General features: G+C 34.1%; 1 protein-coding gene across 1 annotated transcript; it reads left to right on the top strand.

Moving 5' to 3' along the window:
- The first annotated feature begins 395 nt into the window (after positions 1 to 395).
- LOC115954846 (BTB/POZ domain-containing protein At1g55760) lies at positions 396 to 3,526 on the top strand. The gene is made up of 4 exons (XM_031072805.1): positions 396 to 1,197; positions 1,781 to 1,926; positions 2,417 to 2,535; positions 2,730 to 3,526. Exons 1-4 carry the CDS (start codon positions 1,076 to 1,078, stop codon positions 3,330 to 3,332), a joined length of 990 nt encoding a protein of 329 aa, XP_030928665.1. The 5' UTR covers positions 396 to 1,075; the 3' UTR covers positions 3,333 to 3,526.
- Positions 3,527 to 16,771: the final 13,245 nt, after the last annotated feature.

The raw sequence follows: 16,771 nt of genomic DNA, 5'->3' as shown, positions 1-16,771 counted from the left end.
CTCAAGAAGAAAAGCCGATTGTGAGAGTGTGTGCAAAATATCATTAAACTGCTTTTAGAGCATGTAACAGTTAAATATTATCTACCAATTATTTATACATCATATATATTTTATTCAAAACTTGAAACCTATTAATTGAACACCATGATTCAATGTAGCAATCAATAGATATTTATCATCATGCTTCTATGATCTAAACAAACAAAATTCTAATGACACATCACACATGAGGGTCCCATGCAGATGAGTTCCACAAGGGCCATTCTTTATGAGAAATTAAAATAAAATTTATATTAGATAAATTATAAATTTGGTCATTACAAACAACATAGATACTTTTCTCTTTCCTCTCTTTCTTTTTCTGGACTTTAATCTCTTTTGCTTCTTTTCTCACCTAAAGCTCTTGTTTCTTTTCTCACCTAAAGAATTAGCTCCAACTAGATACTTCGCTTCAAAGCACCAAAGACTGAAAACGAAAATTCTTTTCCTTTCCAAGCTACACCACCACCTCAAGTCCTCCACATCATGAATAAAAACAATTACTATGAAACCAAAGCACCAAAACCAAACCCATTCCTCCCCATTACTACTATCCCAATCAAATCAATCCCCATGTTCTGTAGTGCAGTGTAAGCCAACAACCCACCACCATACCATCCCATATCTCAAACAATCAAACAAATAAAAACGTCAGCCAATTATAAAGACTCCACAGTCATTGGCTTAAAGCAACACCAACCAACACCAAAATCCTTGCTTTCCCGAAACCAATAAAATTACTTTTCCAAAACTAAATAAAAACTTAGTCTTTAACACAAGAAAGAAAAAAAAAAAGATTGTCTATTCCTATATTGTTCTAACTTCCAAGACTGTTACTTTAGCAGTTAGTACAAAGAGACAAAGGGTCTGTCTAACTGGGTTACAGTGTGTTTGTGTGTGTGTTTGGTTGTTTGGTTCTTCTTCCATATGATTGATAACTGTGGAAAAAGTAAACCTGGGAAAGCCTGGAGAGTTTTTCTTGGAAGGTATTTTCGATTGCATCCATGAGATCACCGTGGCACTTGCTTTTGCTAGAATGAGTGATTCTTCAGCTTATAGGGTTGAAACCACTTCACGTTTGGCTCAATGGAGGATAGAAAACTTGGCTTCCTGCACATACCGCAAGTCAGATCCTTTCAAAATGGGAAAGTGGAATTGGTAAGTGAGACTCAGAGACTCTCTCAGAATTTCTTTTATGCATGGTAATAGAATTTTGATATTTGAACAAAAGCATGCAATATTTGTTTAAATTTAGAATGACCCATTAAAGTTTTGAGGCATTTTGATGGTTTATAGTTGAATTGAAACACAAAAGAAGGTAAAAGAAGCTGACCCCTTATCTGTCTAGTGAGCATGTAATTGAGGAAAGTGAAAAGTTTTAATTCCTTGTGTTTGGTAGCTAAGAATTTTTGTGAAGAAAGGAAAGAAAGTAAAATTGTCTGTGTTTTTAGTGTTATTGGGTATTATGTAGTATTTGCTGCATCAAACAAAGGCATATGCAATTAGCTTAAATTTAAAATTAGACAGTTAAAATTTAAAGATGTATAATTGAAGTGGAGCCCAAAAGAAAATAAAAGATTCTAGCCCTTTACCTACCCAATGAACTTGTAATTGAGAAAGTGGAAGGTCACCCTGTTGTTTGGTATCTGAAAATTTAGAGGGAGTGAAAGCTTCTGTGTCTTTTGTGCTATTACAAGTTGGTGTAGTTTTTTTATTTTATTTTTTTGTATTTGAATTGAAGGCATTTATCTTTGGAGAAGAATAGATTGCTGTTTGTTAAATTGTACCCGGAGATATCAAATCTAACAAGAGACAATCCCCCGATTGCATCTTTCATCATTCGAGTTGTCAGTTCTGCAGGAGATCGGAAGTCCTTGACTCATCCAGGTAATAACAATTTAGTTTTCTTTTTGAATTTATAAATTTCTAGAAGAGAGGAAGAGCTTTGAGGTTGATGTCTTTGACACCTTGATCAATTACTTTGATCTATCAGCTAATGCCTTTGGGAACAAGCTAATGTTTATCAATCTTTTTAGGAATTGAGACTCAAGTGACAAGCTTGGTTTAATTTGAAACACAAAAGCCCATACATGTAATTGGAACAAAGTCAGAACTGACCTATTGTTTCAATTCTTATTATGACCTATTCTCAAAAAGACTGCAGAAATTTAGGTCCCCTAGTTTAGACAAAAACTAATGCTTCTAAAATAATAATAAAACTAACAGGTAGAATTGATACATTAAGTACTTTAAAGTTTGATGGATAAGATATGGTATGTCATTATTTGTTGTATCTTCAAACCTCCCTAATTTTTCTTGGACTCTATTTTTTCCCTTTAAAATACATTAAACTAACTTGTCTTCCATGTACATACAGAAATAACAGACAAGCAAATCAAGAACAACGACGATTTTGTTTGGGCAATAGAGGTTCCATTAACTGGGAAATTTATCATCGACGTTGAATTCCTTGATTTGAAGACTGCATCTTCAGGCGTAAGCATCTATTTATTGATTTTATTTTTGACTACCATTCTATTATATTGATTGAAAAGGATAACTGCCCTAAAAGAAAATGAACATAAATTCCTCAGGTTGTTTAGAAACTTTCACTGATTAATGTAAATCATAGGAATTTGGAATCAAAGTGTTGCCACTTCCTTACCTACAAAATGACATTGATTGTGCAGGGAGGAGAACCTTGCTCTATCTGGGTTAACGAATTAACACAGAAACGATCTCATGCAACAGCTCTTGCATCCCTCAGTCGAATGTTAACAGAAAGCATCCACACGGATATTATAATTAATGCCTCTGATGGAAGCATTGGGGCTCATCGTGCTGTTCTTGGTGCACAATCACCTGTTTTTCGTAGCATGTTCTTGCATAACTTGAAGGAGAAAGAAATGTCTACCATAGATATCTCTGACATGTCAATTGAAGCTTGCCAGGCTTTTCTCAACTACATTTATGGTAACATTCAACATGAAGATTTTTTGACCCACCGGCTGGCACTTCTCCGTGCAGCTGATAAATATGACATCTCCAACTTAAAAGAGGCTTGCCATGAGAGTCTTCTGGAGGATATTGATGCAAGAAATGTACTCGAGAGGCTCCAGAATGCATCTCTATATCAATTACCAAAACTGAAGAGCAGCTGCATGCGTTATCTTGTGAAGTTTGGCAAGATATTTGACATACGAGATGATTTGAATGCCTTCTTGCAACATGCAGATAGAGACCTAATAGCAGAAATCTTCCATGAAATTCTCAATGTGTGGAAAGGTTTCTAAAACTCTGCCTACAAAAGATAGGGAAGAAAAAGCTTGTTTAGTCAGCTGTATGTTGTTGTGACCTTGAAAATGGATTGTTAGACAATTGTGCAGAATCTTATGTCATGAAGATGATTCTTTTGTCCAAATGGAATTTGTTTGTCTAATTGTATATATAAATATTGGTCTTCAATATGGAGGAACGCATTCTTGTATTCTTATTGATATGCAATTGATTTGATAATATAAATTCAGATTTGAGAAGATTGTTCTGATTGAATACACTAGTTCATTGTTGTGAAGGAATCCATGTCCTCAACATGCATAATGCCTGCATGAGCAGAATGAGAATTGAATGGCCAGAGTAGAAAATTATCATTATAGGAACAAGTCTGAAATGAGCTCTCCTCAAATTGGACTGTGCACTGAGCCACAACCCTCTTGACCTGATTCATATCCTAATCATTCAAGAAACAGAAAACTAATTGTTGAAAGGCACTCTCACCGCAATGCCTACCTCTTGTAACCGATAATAAACCTTATAAACAGCATAATCTAATCTATGTTCCAAACATATTCGTAGAGAACCCTTTGGTTTGCAAAATCTTACTGCATGAGAATTCATTTTTCATGGAATCTTGGATTCCTACAATCAGTAATATATAATTCTCATGTTTGTTTCATTACTCAAATTCCTTTCTAGAACCAAATATTTTCTAAACATCTAGATTAAATTTCCAATTATCATATTCAGAACCAAATATGTTCCAAACATAATATACATCTGGAATACATTTCCAATTATCATATTCAGATATATTCCAATTATTCAGAACTCATAATCACAACTAATTGACAAGCTAAAGAAACATGACTAAAAATGGACTACATCAACAAAAAACAAAAAAAAAAAAAAAGGTTTTTCCTTCCAAAGAATGAAAAACAAGACCATATAATGGCCTAAAGCTTGGTCAAAGCACCATATTCAACTGGGTGTGTTCCAGAACAAGAACTTTTCAAAAGTTTCTGTTATGAGAAGAATTACAAACTCACCTCTCACTGGAAAACTAACAACAAACTCCCCTTTAATAGGAAATCTTTGAAGAGTCTTCTTTTTTTATACATGTTCAAGTTGAAAGACAATTCCAAAAGTGAAGTTTCTATTTAAGAATGCATACTTGAATTGTCTATTCAAAACAGAATACTTATATGTGGAATTGAAAGAGAAAATAGAAAAGCAATGGTTAATGAGAATATGGAGGGAATAGGATCTTTGTTCATTTTTCTTATTTCATATTTTTTTTCCCCTTTATTGGATAGTAAAAGGTTGGCCATTACCTCAAGAAAGAAAAAGTACCCATATGACTGAGTAAAGCCTGTGAAGTACAGGCTTAGAGTTTAGACCATGAATAGTCTCAGGCTTTTCAAGATAGATGGATTCAATTGTTATTTTATCTTGTCAGAAAACTGGAATTTTGAAGTTTCTTTCGCTCATTGTAGGATCATATTGAGTGAATCCACAAAATTTTTAAAAGCCCAGATCCACCTTAATGAGCACCAAACAAGATATATCCCACTATTTATTTATTTATTTATTTTTTTTTTTGAGAAATAAGATATATCCCACTTGGATAGCTTGTAGCAGCCCAATAATACTCAAATGCATAAATTCTATTCTCACATTTATAATTATTAATTAATCAACCCTATTGACCATCGTTTTACATCTTGGGTTTAAATAACTTATTAGCAATTTAGCATTTTAGGACCACCTTCAAATTAGTCATCTACCCAATGTATTTGGAACGAGAGAGATTAGTCAAGGACTCTATGAGCCTTAGACATTTAGGTTAGGCTAAAAAAAAAATTCATATTTGAGTGCCTTGACCCAACTCTTCTTGGGCTGTATTGAGCATTTTAACCAAACTGCCTGAGGCCCTGAGGGGCACTCCATCTCATGCAAAGTGTGTCGATTGTCTTGATTATGCAGTTGGGTCATGCGTTGGTCCTCTCAAGCAACAAGCTCTTATTCCTTGATCTTTTTTATCCTAGGTTTCCATATACTCAACTAAAGGAATTAGCGTTTCTCCAAAAAAAAAAAAAAAAATGAGAAAAGAAAAGAAAAAAAAACTAAAGGAATTAGCGAATGAACTTTAAGAAACATGTTGAGACCTAAGAATTACGAAAGTGTAACAGGAGTTTCTTTTTTCTTTTTTTCTTTTTAGGCCAAATCTTTAATTCATGTAATTTTATGAGATTTATATGATAGTAACTTCTATAGGCAAAACCACAAAAGATGTCAATAGAGTGTTATGAGCTCAGATTCCTCGCCATAAGCACTTGGGGTCGAGTCTCACCAATAGGTGGGATGGGTAGGCCTAAATTTGAGATTCAAAACACCCTTGTAACTCGCTCACACAGACGTCACCCTTTCTCCTTTAACGTTTTTTTTTTTTTTTTTTTTTTTTTTCCTACCCAAAAAAAAAATAAAAATCTGTAGGCAAATTGTCCACCATATTGCCATTGTATTGAAAATTACATTAAGTTTAAATAACATTAGTACAACAGTTTTATAGAGTTACAAAGTGTTTAAGATAATTCCTAAAGTTTTATTATAAGAGAAATGATATGTCTACAACATTTCTACAATAAATCCTAAGTGACAAGTTGTTACTAGCTGTTATTGTTGGGGCAAAAAAGTAATCTTAGTGTTAGTTTGAAATTTGAACCAATAACCACTAACCACATGTGATTTGTTGTAAAAATGTTGTAGACATAGCATCTCTCTTTATTATAATTATCGCTCAATTTACTTCGACATTAATATTTGAGGGGTTCATTGATAACATAAAATGTTATAAATATACTTCTAAGCTTTTATCCCCAAATAAAAGTGTGAATACCAATACAGTAAATTATTCTCAAGTACAACTTGGGATTTCTTTTTTCTCTAAATCTCTTATTATTCATTGATAAGAGACTTCATTAGTTGAGTTAATAGGAGTCTACACTTTGAAAGGGACCTAATCAACAATTTTGTTTAGTACTCTGCATTGAATCACAATATTTTCCATTTCTGGTGGTTCATTGTTGAATGTGGGATTTCTAATTCCAAAAAGGAAAATAATACCATCTCTTCTTTCATTGATGAACTTGGGATTTTAATTGAAAGAAATAATTACAAAAAATGATTTTACATTACTTGCTACCATTAATAATTCTTAATTTTTTTTTTAGAAAGTTTCAACCTATGGCGTCTGCTCCTGATGATAATTCTTTATCATCAGACCAAGATACCAATCAGTTTTTGGTGTAGGCGGAGATTAAACCTCAAATCTTTTATACAACCATCAGAGATTTTACTAGTTGAGCTAATTGGAATCCACAATTCTTAAATTTCTTATATCAATAAGAGTGATACAAAAAAGTTCAATCCTCTTTTTTTTTCATAATCATTGAAGTGTAATGTTGTGATTGATGAACAATAAAAATAACAACTATAAAAAGAACATAAAATGGTGCCAACCATGAACCCATGTGAAATGTGTGAAACAGAAAGTTGCAAACTAACGCAAAGAAGCAAGAGAGAAGATGAAGTGAGAACGAAAATTTGAAAAATGATAATACACACATACGGATCAAGATAGGAAGGTATTGCACCATGTGCAATTTTTTAATTCTCTCTCACAAAAATTATACCTTCTTCACTTTTTAAGTCTTTCTAACTTGAATTAACAGAAATATAAAACGGAAATTAGTTACAAATGTTTATTAATTTTTTACACTAGCAACTAGTTTGACTTTCACATGTGTCTTACGTAGTGTACAGTTTTAATTAATTTGTACATCACATCACTTAATTTGTCAGTTCTTCGTTAAATAAAATGGTATTGTTGGGTAAATAGAACGACACCGTCTTAGATTTTAGGAGAAATTACACTTTATCACCATGAACTATACGCTAGATTACATTTTACACTCTAAACTAATCAAATGCACGCTTTGTACTCTAAACTATGACCCTTATTATACTTTGCATCCCAATGTTAGTTCTACTGTTAAGTTAGACAAAAAATAATAACACATGACTTGCACATGATTTTGCTTAGTGGCATATATTATTTAAGGTAAATTGCAAAGTACACCCTTGAAGTTTGAGATTGTTTGAATTTTACACCTAATGTTTTAGAAATTTGATTTTACACCCTGAAGTTTGGTTTCATTAGCAATTCCCACCATCTTGGTTAATTTTTTTTGTTAAGTGGCACGTAGGGTTGCTGATATATATATATATATATATATATTTTTTTTTTTTTTTGGGGCCAAATTAGCACTTAAACCACTTTTAAAAAATTCAAGAGCTGGCTTCTCCAAACGACCCCGTTTCACCCAAAATAAAAATACAAAACTTAGTCAAACATTACAACATCGTTTCACAAAACATCAACTCAATTCCCAAATCGAAACCCAAGAATCTAGCTTTCTAACACGTACAAATCAATCATGAACCCAGACCAGCTCCATCATTAACGGCTTCAAATCAAGTCCAAGGCGACGACCACGCCGACAGTGAGCTGCTATTCCAGCTCTGTTTTTCTCTTTTTTCGGAATTGGTTTACTTGAGCCTTCATTACAGTTTTTGTCACTGAAAAGATTTGGATTTTTGGGGTTTTTGTTGCTGGATGAACGGAATGATTGGGGTTTTTGCTGTGTATTATAGGGCTATGATGACATCCCAAAGGAAATTCCTGATATTGATGCCAAGAAGATAGTTATGAATTTCCTGTTATTTAAATATTGATGATGAAATAGTTACCGATTACATTTTACTTGACAAGAATTAGAAGTGACGTTACTAACAAGGTGGTTTGTTTCAGCCTCAAGATTGGGATGATGAGCAAGATGTTGTGTGGACACTCCCACCTCCGTGCAGAAAATTAAAAACCAAAACACCATTTTCACAAACAATTAAAAACAAAAGCTTTTTATTTTTATTTTCCATCTCTTTCTGTCTCTCTCGTGCATAGCTTATTTCTTTCTTTTTGTTTCCAGCTCTCTTTCTCTCTCGGGCATCTCTCTTTTTCCCAAATCAAAAAAACAGTAGGCAGCAAAAACAAACATGTATGATGTATCAGAATCAAAAATCAGCAGGCAGCAAAAAATACATGTATCAGAATCAACATACAATATACAAAATATAGAACTAGTTTTTGATCAACAATCTAGTGCCAGAATTAACTGAAAGGTAGGATTTCAATGAATAAGGAGACAAAAAGGATAAACCAAGTTTAAGAGCTATGGCGGCAATGGTTCAAACCCCGAAACAAAGTATCCCGTATACACCTTCAACCACTGAATTTCAGTGGTTTCACTGAAACCTTTGTCGCTTACCTGCTGGGACATGATTGTTAAAACTAGCAATTGAAGTCAACAGCCCACAACAAAATCTGTCATTATCAACCAAATTCTCTATTTTTATAAATGTAAACTATCACAGTAGAATCAAAGGGTTGGGAAAACCTTGTGGATTTCTAAGGGAAAAACCAAATGGCCCAACCAGTTGATACTACAATGAAAGAAAGCTACGGATGGTGGTGTCGATGATGGATGGTTTGGGGATGTAATTTAGGGCTTTGAACAAATTTTGATTCCGGGGCTTAGGGATTTCATTACAGCGGTGGAGCAGTGGGGTCGTTGATGATTTTGTTTTGGGCATTTATGATTACATGTTCAGCAGGATTTGAGGAGATGAGCAACTGAACAATGACAATGAGGAGAAGAGCTACTGGCCGAGAGAGAGGGGAAGAGCTGCTGGGAAAGAGAGAGAGCTGTACCTTCTTTTTTTTTTTTTTTAGAAACCAATAAGTCGATACTCTAAATCACTAGGTAGCTTTTCTACTCATACATCAAAATTTGCTAATGAAACCGAGAGAGAGAGAGAGAGTTGTACCTAACTGCCTATAGGCAGGCAAAGAAAAAAAAAGAAAAAAGAAAAAAAAGACAGAAAAAGAAAAGAAAAAAAAAAGGTGTTTTGAGGCCAAAATGGGAAATTAAGCATAATTTTCCAACTATTTAGTTAGTAGACTTGATTCTCAAACTATCTTATTTACTAATATACTGAGTCTCAAAGACTCGATTTTGGGCTTATAAATCGAGTCTTTGAGACTTGATTTTCATGTTTTAATCAAATTTGACTTGGCCTGAGGTCTACCTAGAAATCGAGTCTTAGAGACTCGATTTCCCACGTGGCGTCCATGTGGCTATCTGGCTGTGACGTGGTTGAACCATGTGGAAGACCGGGAAATTGAGTCTCTAAGACTCGGTTTCAAATAGGGGTTATTTCAAAATTAACGCCTCACTCACAGTCTCACACAGACCAGTCTCCAGTCTCCACTCTCACTCACGCTCTCACTCACCCTTTCACTCTCACACTTCAATGCCTCTCTCGCTCACCGTCTCCACTCTCACTCACCCTCTTCTCTCACTTAGTCTATTTCACATTCATCATCTTCGCCGAAAGATTTGTTAAAGCCACAGCGAGGTGTAAAGAGTTTTGATAAAGTCTCCACTCTCACTCATAGAGCTTTGAGTTCCTTCAGTCTACGCGGTCTTTCAAAACTAAAAAAAAAAAAAGGTGAGTCGCTTCAAAGTGTGTTTCACTGTTTGCTTGTCGAGAAACAATGGGAAAAATCAAAGAAACTTTGGTTTCAATTTGTTTTTTTCTATTTTGGTTTCCGTTTTGAATTTCTAATAGAACTGTTAAAAAAGATCGAAGCTTTATTGTTTTTTGAGATCGGATTATGTTTCTGGGTTTGTTTATATTTGTTATGGAATCAGATTATGTTTCTGGGTTTGTTTATATTTGCTGAGGATTTAATTTTAGTGCTTTGTTGATCAAAATTTACTTTGATCTAAGTTTGATTTGGTCAGTTATGGTAAATTGTTACTAAGAATGGAGAAATTGGAGATATTTATATACTTGTTGGGATACTGAAGTACTTGTGTTTCTTTTAGGTATTAAACCATTGAATCAAGCCATAATAAATTTGCTCAAGTATTAAAACACATATCAATGGATAGTGACATCAAATGAAAATCTAATATAATAATCCAAAACCAAGCTTTAAGTCTCTAATTTCTTAGTATTTCATTATTCTTACAGATTCAAGTTAATGTAAATCAGTCTGCTTGTGAACTTAATTTAACTTACTTAAAAGTCTCCAATTGACATAAAACTTAATATGAACAACCATACATATGATTAGTTCATACTCTATAAATTTCAGTTCAGTATCATTTCTTAATGATTAATTAAAATTTGTAGAAGCCATTAAACTCAATTCCATCAAAGATAGATTAAGAGTCAGAATGAAAAACTCATAAAACATTCAATACTAGTCCAATTTCTTTGATACTTGATTCATTTGAAACAAATGGATGTAATATTTCATACAATTCAAACTAGGTCTCAAAATTTAGTCTATAGAAATTAACATAATTTTTAATCACAAGCTGTGCATGATCTGTATAGGAAACAACAGTGCACATTAGTCTTGTAAATTTGTAAAACATGCTCAAATGGAGTTCTTTCAACATGGAAATTGACCGCTTGGAACAATAGTAAATGGTAAAAGTGGCTAAGAGCCGATCACTAAGAGTCTTCTTCATGGCAAGTTGAAGAAAAGAGTGTTGTCTACTTCTACTTGACATCAAATAAATTTTTTTTCTTAATAAGGCCCCCCCACCAAATATTAAATTCACATAATTTGGAGCTTAAATCAGCTTTATCTAACAAAAAATCTTATCTGCGGTCTCATTCAAATAATTCATTTAAGAATCATTTAGATGATCGCAAAAAACTATGAAAATTGCTTTAACAAAAGACCCAATATATTTGATAGTGACTTCTCTTGTTGAAATTATGAAAAATTTTGCTTTAACAAAAGACCAAATTCTGATTGTTACACACATTAACCAAAATCCATGAGAGAATCTACCAAGCACAACGAATTTAGAGGTCCTCATAGGTCACAACTTATGACTACATGATACATTTCACAAAAAGGAGCCTTTGGTCCTCACTACGTACTCTCATTTTAGAGAGAAATTTTTAACCCAATGGCAATGATACAGTAGTCAGTATCATATGACACCAAACTGGTGCTTGTTCTTCATTTTTGCCTTTATTGTCACTTTCAAAAACTAGAATATTTTTTGATAGGTAATAAAAATTTCATTAAATTATGAGGGAAATATTGATGGAACCATTGGTAAAGGATGCATACCCAAAGTTTCCATGCTAAAAATTACAAATGCAATGAATCAAAAAAATCATAAACAGTTGGTCTACTTGCATCAAAGAATAGCCAATACAAAAAGATCCTACAAACTGAGATTGAAATCTCTTTATATGGTTCTTACTCTTCAAATGTACTCCCATTCCTGTCCCTCCATGCATTCCATGTTAAGCACCAGGTGTAATGTTCCAAACTCTTTTCTTGAAAGTCTTGGAATTTCAACGCCGATGCTGAAGCAATATTCTGCCATCGTTGGTATCACCCAAAGCTACAAATATAAAATTCCATAACTCCAATGCTACTGGACAATGTGATAGCAAATGATCCACGTATTTTACTAGTGTTACACATAATACACATGTTTTCCAACACCATACCACTTCTAATAAGATTATCCATTGTAAAAAATTTCCCGCGTGTTACACTCCACTCAAAAGAAGCTACCTTCTCTTTACCCTTCAAAATGCCTTTTAAGGAATATTTGTAGAGGCAGCTCCTCTTAACACCTGTGGCCTCTTGGATCCGGGTTGTATAAAGCAATTAAAAAAAATTGCAAATGCTTCCAGCTCCCTCAAAAAAAAGAGGATTCAGTGACTTCCATGTGTCTCCATGTAATCCGAGACCATATCATCTTTTATTAATAGCTAACTGAAATAGCTATTGAAATAAAGTTGCTAGGTCCCTATCTGCACACCAAGAATCACACCAGAACCTTATCCTTTTACTATTGCCAACAATATATCCAACTAATCTAATGAATGAGTCTCATCCAGCTTTAATTACCATCCAAAAATTCAAACCCATATGAGTGTTGAATAGGCTCTGATGAACATCTCTTTACACATTTCCCATATTTTGCTCCCATCAATTTCCTCCAAAAATGCTTCTTCTCTTGAGTGAATCTCTATAACCACTTTCCTAATGATGCTTGATTGAAAGTAGACAACTTGATACCCAACCCCCCTGCACATAATGGGGTAGTAGAAATTTTCCAATTCTACAGGATGTTTTTTTTTTTCCTCCTCCCCCTTCCCCCTCTAGAGAAACTCCACTGTAATTTCAACTGGTCTACTAGCAACATTTATTGGCATAGTGAAAAGAGACATAAAAATAAATACGCAACTTGGACGAAGCATTTTTTGCTAGAGTAATTTGCCCCCTTTTGAGAGGTATAATCTTTTCCACCTTGCTAAACACCTCTCCATTTTCTCACTAATGCCATTCCACACAAACTGTGGCCTTAACGTGAGATCCTAAAAGCCCAAATAAGTCTTAGGTAATGAGTTTGAATCCCATAGCCAATGTTAACCTTCCATTGTAGATATCATCTCTGTCAATACTAACTCACTCTTAGTCAAATTCATCCTTAAACCTGTCATTGCTTAAAAAAAGTAACAGGATGCCCTCACATTCTAATTTCTCCATATCTTCACCACACAATATAATCCTATCATTTATAAATAATAAATAATATATCGTTAAAGTATCTCCATTGCTCCTATCTTTTGTAAACCCCAACAAATGCCCTCTTGTAACTATTCTTTTTATCATTCTGTTGAGCACCTCCACAACAAAATTGAACAAACGTGGTCATCATGAATCTCCTTGCTGTAAACTGCCCCTGCTGAAGAATTCCGAGGTTCCCATTTATGAGAATGAAGAGTTTGACTGAAGAAATGCATGATTCTATCCATATCCAACATTTTTCTAACAGATGAAGATTGCTAACACAATCTGGCTAGATAGTAGCTCATGTCTTATACTTAGTCCTCAATTGTTGTCCCATTTGTTCTTTATGCAGCCCTTAATGCTTCTTTATTGTCTAATGACTCCTGTAGTATAACCGGGTTGGAGCTTGATGGCTGCACCAAAGTACCCTGATCGATATGTACGTAATGACTTGAACCCACTTCCTATATTTAATAAAGAATAAGTAAGCGAGCTTATAATTGAGACAATAAGATGTGAAAGTAAGTGAGCTTATAACATCTACTGTATATCTCCAACTGCATTTACATCAAATGAAAATTAGTCTTTACATATTATGACTTAACACACGTAACCCCCTATGTAGCTAAAATAACTTCAGAATGTAGGCTGAATAAGACGTGAAATGAGTGTCAAAGATTTGACTAGGTGTGAGCTATTTCATAGAGACATCCTGGTTGTAGATGCAGTATCTTCTGATGTGCTATAATGTGTTTTCAGAATTATACTTACCTTCATTAGCTAACCAGTAAAGGATTAAACAGTGAGAAGAAAAAACATAGTACTTACCACATTGTCACTTCCTCTCAGTCTTCCCAATGGAGAATCCTTAGGAAGCTCTTGAATTCCAACTTCACATCTACGAATGAAAAAAAAAGAAAACTATAGAACAGAGCAATCTCATTTCTCATTCCCTCTACAGAACAGAGCAATCTCACTTTTTCAGTTTTCAGTACAGACCAGTCTTACACACACTTCCCAACAGAGAGAGCAGTTTCACTTTTCCGTTTTCACCTTTTAATGATAAATGGGTAAACTGGGTTCCATTTTGATTACCCAATCATACCCTTCTTGTGAATGCTTTGCCAAGATACTGTATTTTTCACCCAAAGGTATGAAAATAATAGGCCAATGCCATCAAGTTTATATCTTTACCTTTTTTTTGTTAGAATTTTTTTTTTTTTGGAATATAATGAAAGTCACATCAAAATACCTCTACAAGAAGGTTATATGATTTTGTTTCTGCTTTGGGTCTTCTGGTTACTAAAGTAAAAGGGTCATTGCATTTTTCACTGTTAATTTGCATTGAGAGAGCACTTTTTGTTTTGTCATAGGTTATTGAAGAGGCTGAGCTTTGTTCAAAGTTGGGTTCTCTTTGTCTTTGTCTCTGTCATTGCAAGCGTCTCTCTTTGATTCTTCCACGGTTTGTCTCCTTAACCATAGTCTGCATTTGCCTATTGTTTTCTATACAATTTCTAATATGTCTGTATGTGCTTTTGTTGTGGACAACGTTATTGTGGGGGGTTTTGATTCTTATATGGGATTTGGGCATTGATGTTTGGTTCATTGAACCTTAAAGTAAGGAATGCCAATCAGAATGATGACTGTTTGTTTTACTCTCTTTCTGGCTCTACTCATCATTAGTATGCTTTATTGCAATCTAGTACTACTTGATTCTCTTTAGGTTATGGTGCTTCTGATTTTGAGTTTATTAGGTATTTGCGATCTTTTATGTTATCCCTGATCTTTCTGAATTTTGATTGTTTTTTTATACTTTCAATGTAGCTTAAGTAATTTTTGGGGGGGGGGGGGGATGATGGTGGGGTTTAGTAGCATTGTATGTAATTTTTTTTTTTTTATTCAAATGAAAAGTGAGCCACTCCTTTTTATTTTTATTTTTAGTTTGAAAGAGTGTGACAATACAAGCAAAATAGAGCATTAACCTTAATGCTATCCCAGTTAATGCGTTGACCAAGAAGCCGAGCAGGGATCAATGCCTGCATGTGAATATAAAAGAAATAATTAGAGCAAGGGGAATAAATCATGGTTCTGCATTTCAAAAACCACGACATCTTGTTTTGTAATCACAGAGAGATCTTTTTATTGCAATTGCTTTCCTAATGGTGATGGATGTGGGATTTGCTTAGGGAAAGATAAATTTTTTTTTCTGTGTGTTGTTTTTTTTATTGTTGCTGGCTCTCAGTTTACATGAATTATTGAAATTTATCTTTTAATCTTATTAGTGGTGGCTACAACATCAAGCCAGGACCAGGCTGTTCCATTGAGCTCATGAAATTTGATATGGGGGGTTCAGCAGCAGTTCTAGGTGCAGCAAAAGCTATTGGTCAAATTAAACCTTCCGGAGTAGAGGTCATCAATTTGATTTTTTTTGTTCTTATGTGGTGCAATGAAATTGCCCTGATTGATCATTTTGTACTCCTACTTTGAGTAGTTGAATCCTTTAATATATTTCTTCTGTCTGAGTAAAGGTGTCTTGTATCGCAGGTTCATTTCATTGTGGCGGCTTGTGAGAACATGATAAGTGGAACCGGCATGAGACCTGGAGATATTGTAACAGCATCAAATGGAAAGACCATTGAGGTATGGATTCTTTGGCTTGTGAAGAGGTCATGCAATAGTAGTAAGAGTTTTTATTGACTTTTAGGATTGTGTCGTATTAAGATTTATTTTAAAATATACCCAAGGTGTCTTCAATTAGATGTTTGTGTTTTTAGTTCAGCGCATTTATGCTCTTGTTGGGTAGCAAATGAAATAGTCGACCTAGGTTAAACTCAATTGGGTCCACAATCATAGGAGCCTGAACTCAATAAAAAATAATGAAAATTTATGAGGGTATGTGTTTGGATGTTCAATTTAAATTGGATGGCTCCATTGTCTTTTCTTATATTTTTCATAGTTTATGGGAACCAATAAGAAAATTCACTTGTAATATTTGACGTTTTAAGACCAGTTTTAGAATTTCTTGAATTTCCTTTGTTAGGTTCTAAATACTTAGGGTTTTATGTATTTAGAACTCTAATGTGTATTGTTGGCAAATCATGATCAAAACAATATGTTTAGTTGTGTTTAGACTTGCTCAAATTTGATTCATTTATGTAAAGTTGGAATAAGCTGTTGCAGGATCCATTTAAGCTTCTTGGCTTGGTTCGATTGATCGAAACTTAGGCTCGATCAATCAAAAATCGGGTTAGAGGCATTTTTCTACAAAATTCCAACTCAGCCCTAGTTTTGTTTTAAAACGTTTAGGGTTTTCTAATTTGCCCTAGATATAAAAGGCAAACCCTAGCCACATTTTAGTGTTGCTCATATTGCTGTTTGTATAAATCTCTTGTGAGATTTGTGAGGAGCTTTCCTTTACATAAGCTTAGGATTATCAAAAAGGAGATTTCTTCAAGAACTTGATGATCATTCGGTTGCTGCTATAAGAACTTAAAGAAACACAAGCGAGTGTGCTTGTACTTGCTGGAGAATCCAAGAAAGAAGGAGTCTGTGGATTCGGAGCTTGCACGTGGTCATGTCAGTAAGTTCTACTAGTGGGTAGCAATAAGAAATCGAGCGTGGGGGTTTGTAAGTCTTATTGTATGAATTTCGATTCTTTTAAGATAGTGGATTCAGGTTTACCTTGAGGATAGCTAGGTTAAATCCTCCTCAAGT

This window comes from Quercus lobata, chromosome 8 (genome assembly GCF_001633185.2).
Source record: "Quercus lobata isolate SW786 chromosome 8, ValleyOak3.0 Primary Assembly, whole genome shotgun sequence".
NCBI lineage: Eukaryota > Viridiplantae > Streptophyta > Magnoliopsida > Fagales > Fagaceae > Quercus > Quercus lobata.
The sequence above is the reverse complement of the archived record's forward strand: the minus strand, read 5'-3'. Positions and strand labels throughout refer to the sequence as shown.

What these genes read in the sequence shown, in the direction of transcription:
- LOC115954846 (XM_031072805.1), top strand. Translation starts at nt 1,076, where the DNA reads ATGAGTGATTCTTCAGCTTATAGGGTTGAAACCACTTCACGTTTGGCT. An exon ending in AAAATGGGAAAGTGGAATTG is followed by an intron (nt 1,198 to 1,780) that starts GTAAGTGAGACT and finishes TTTGAATTGAAG; the next exon opens with GCATTTATCTTTGGAGAAGA. An exon ending in GAAGTCCTTGACTCATCCAG is followed by an intron (nt 1,927 to 2,416) that starts GTAATAACAATT and finishes ATGTACATACAG; the next exon opens with AAATAACAGACAAGCAAATC.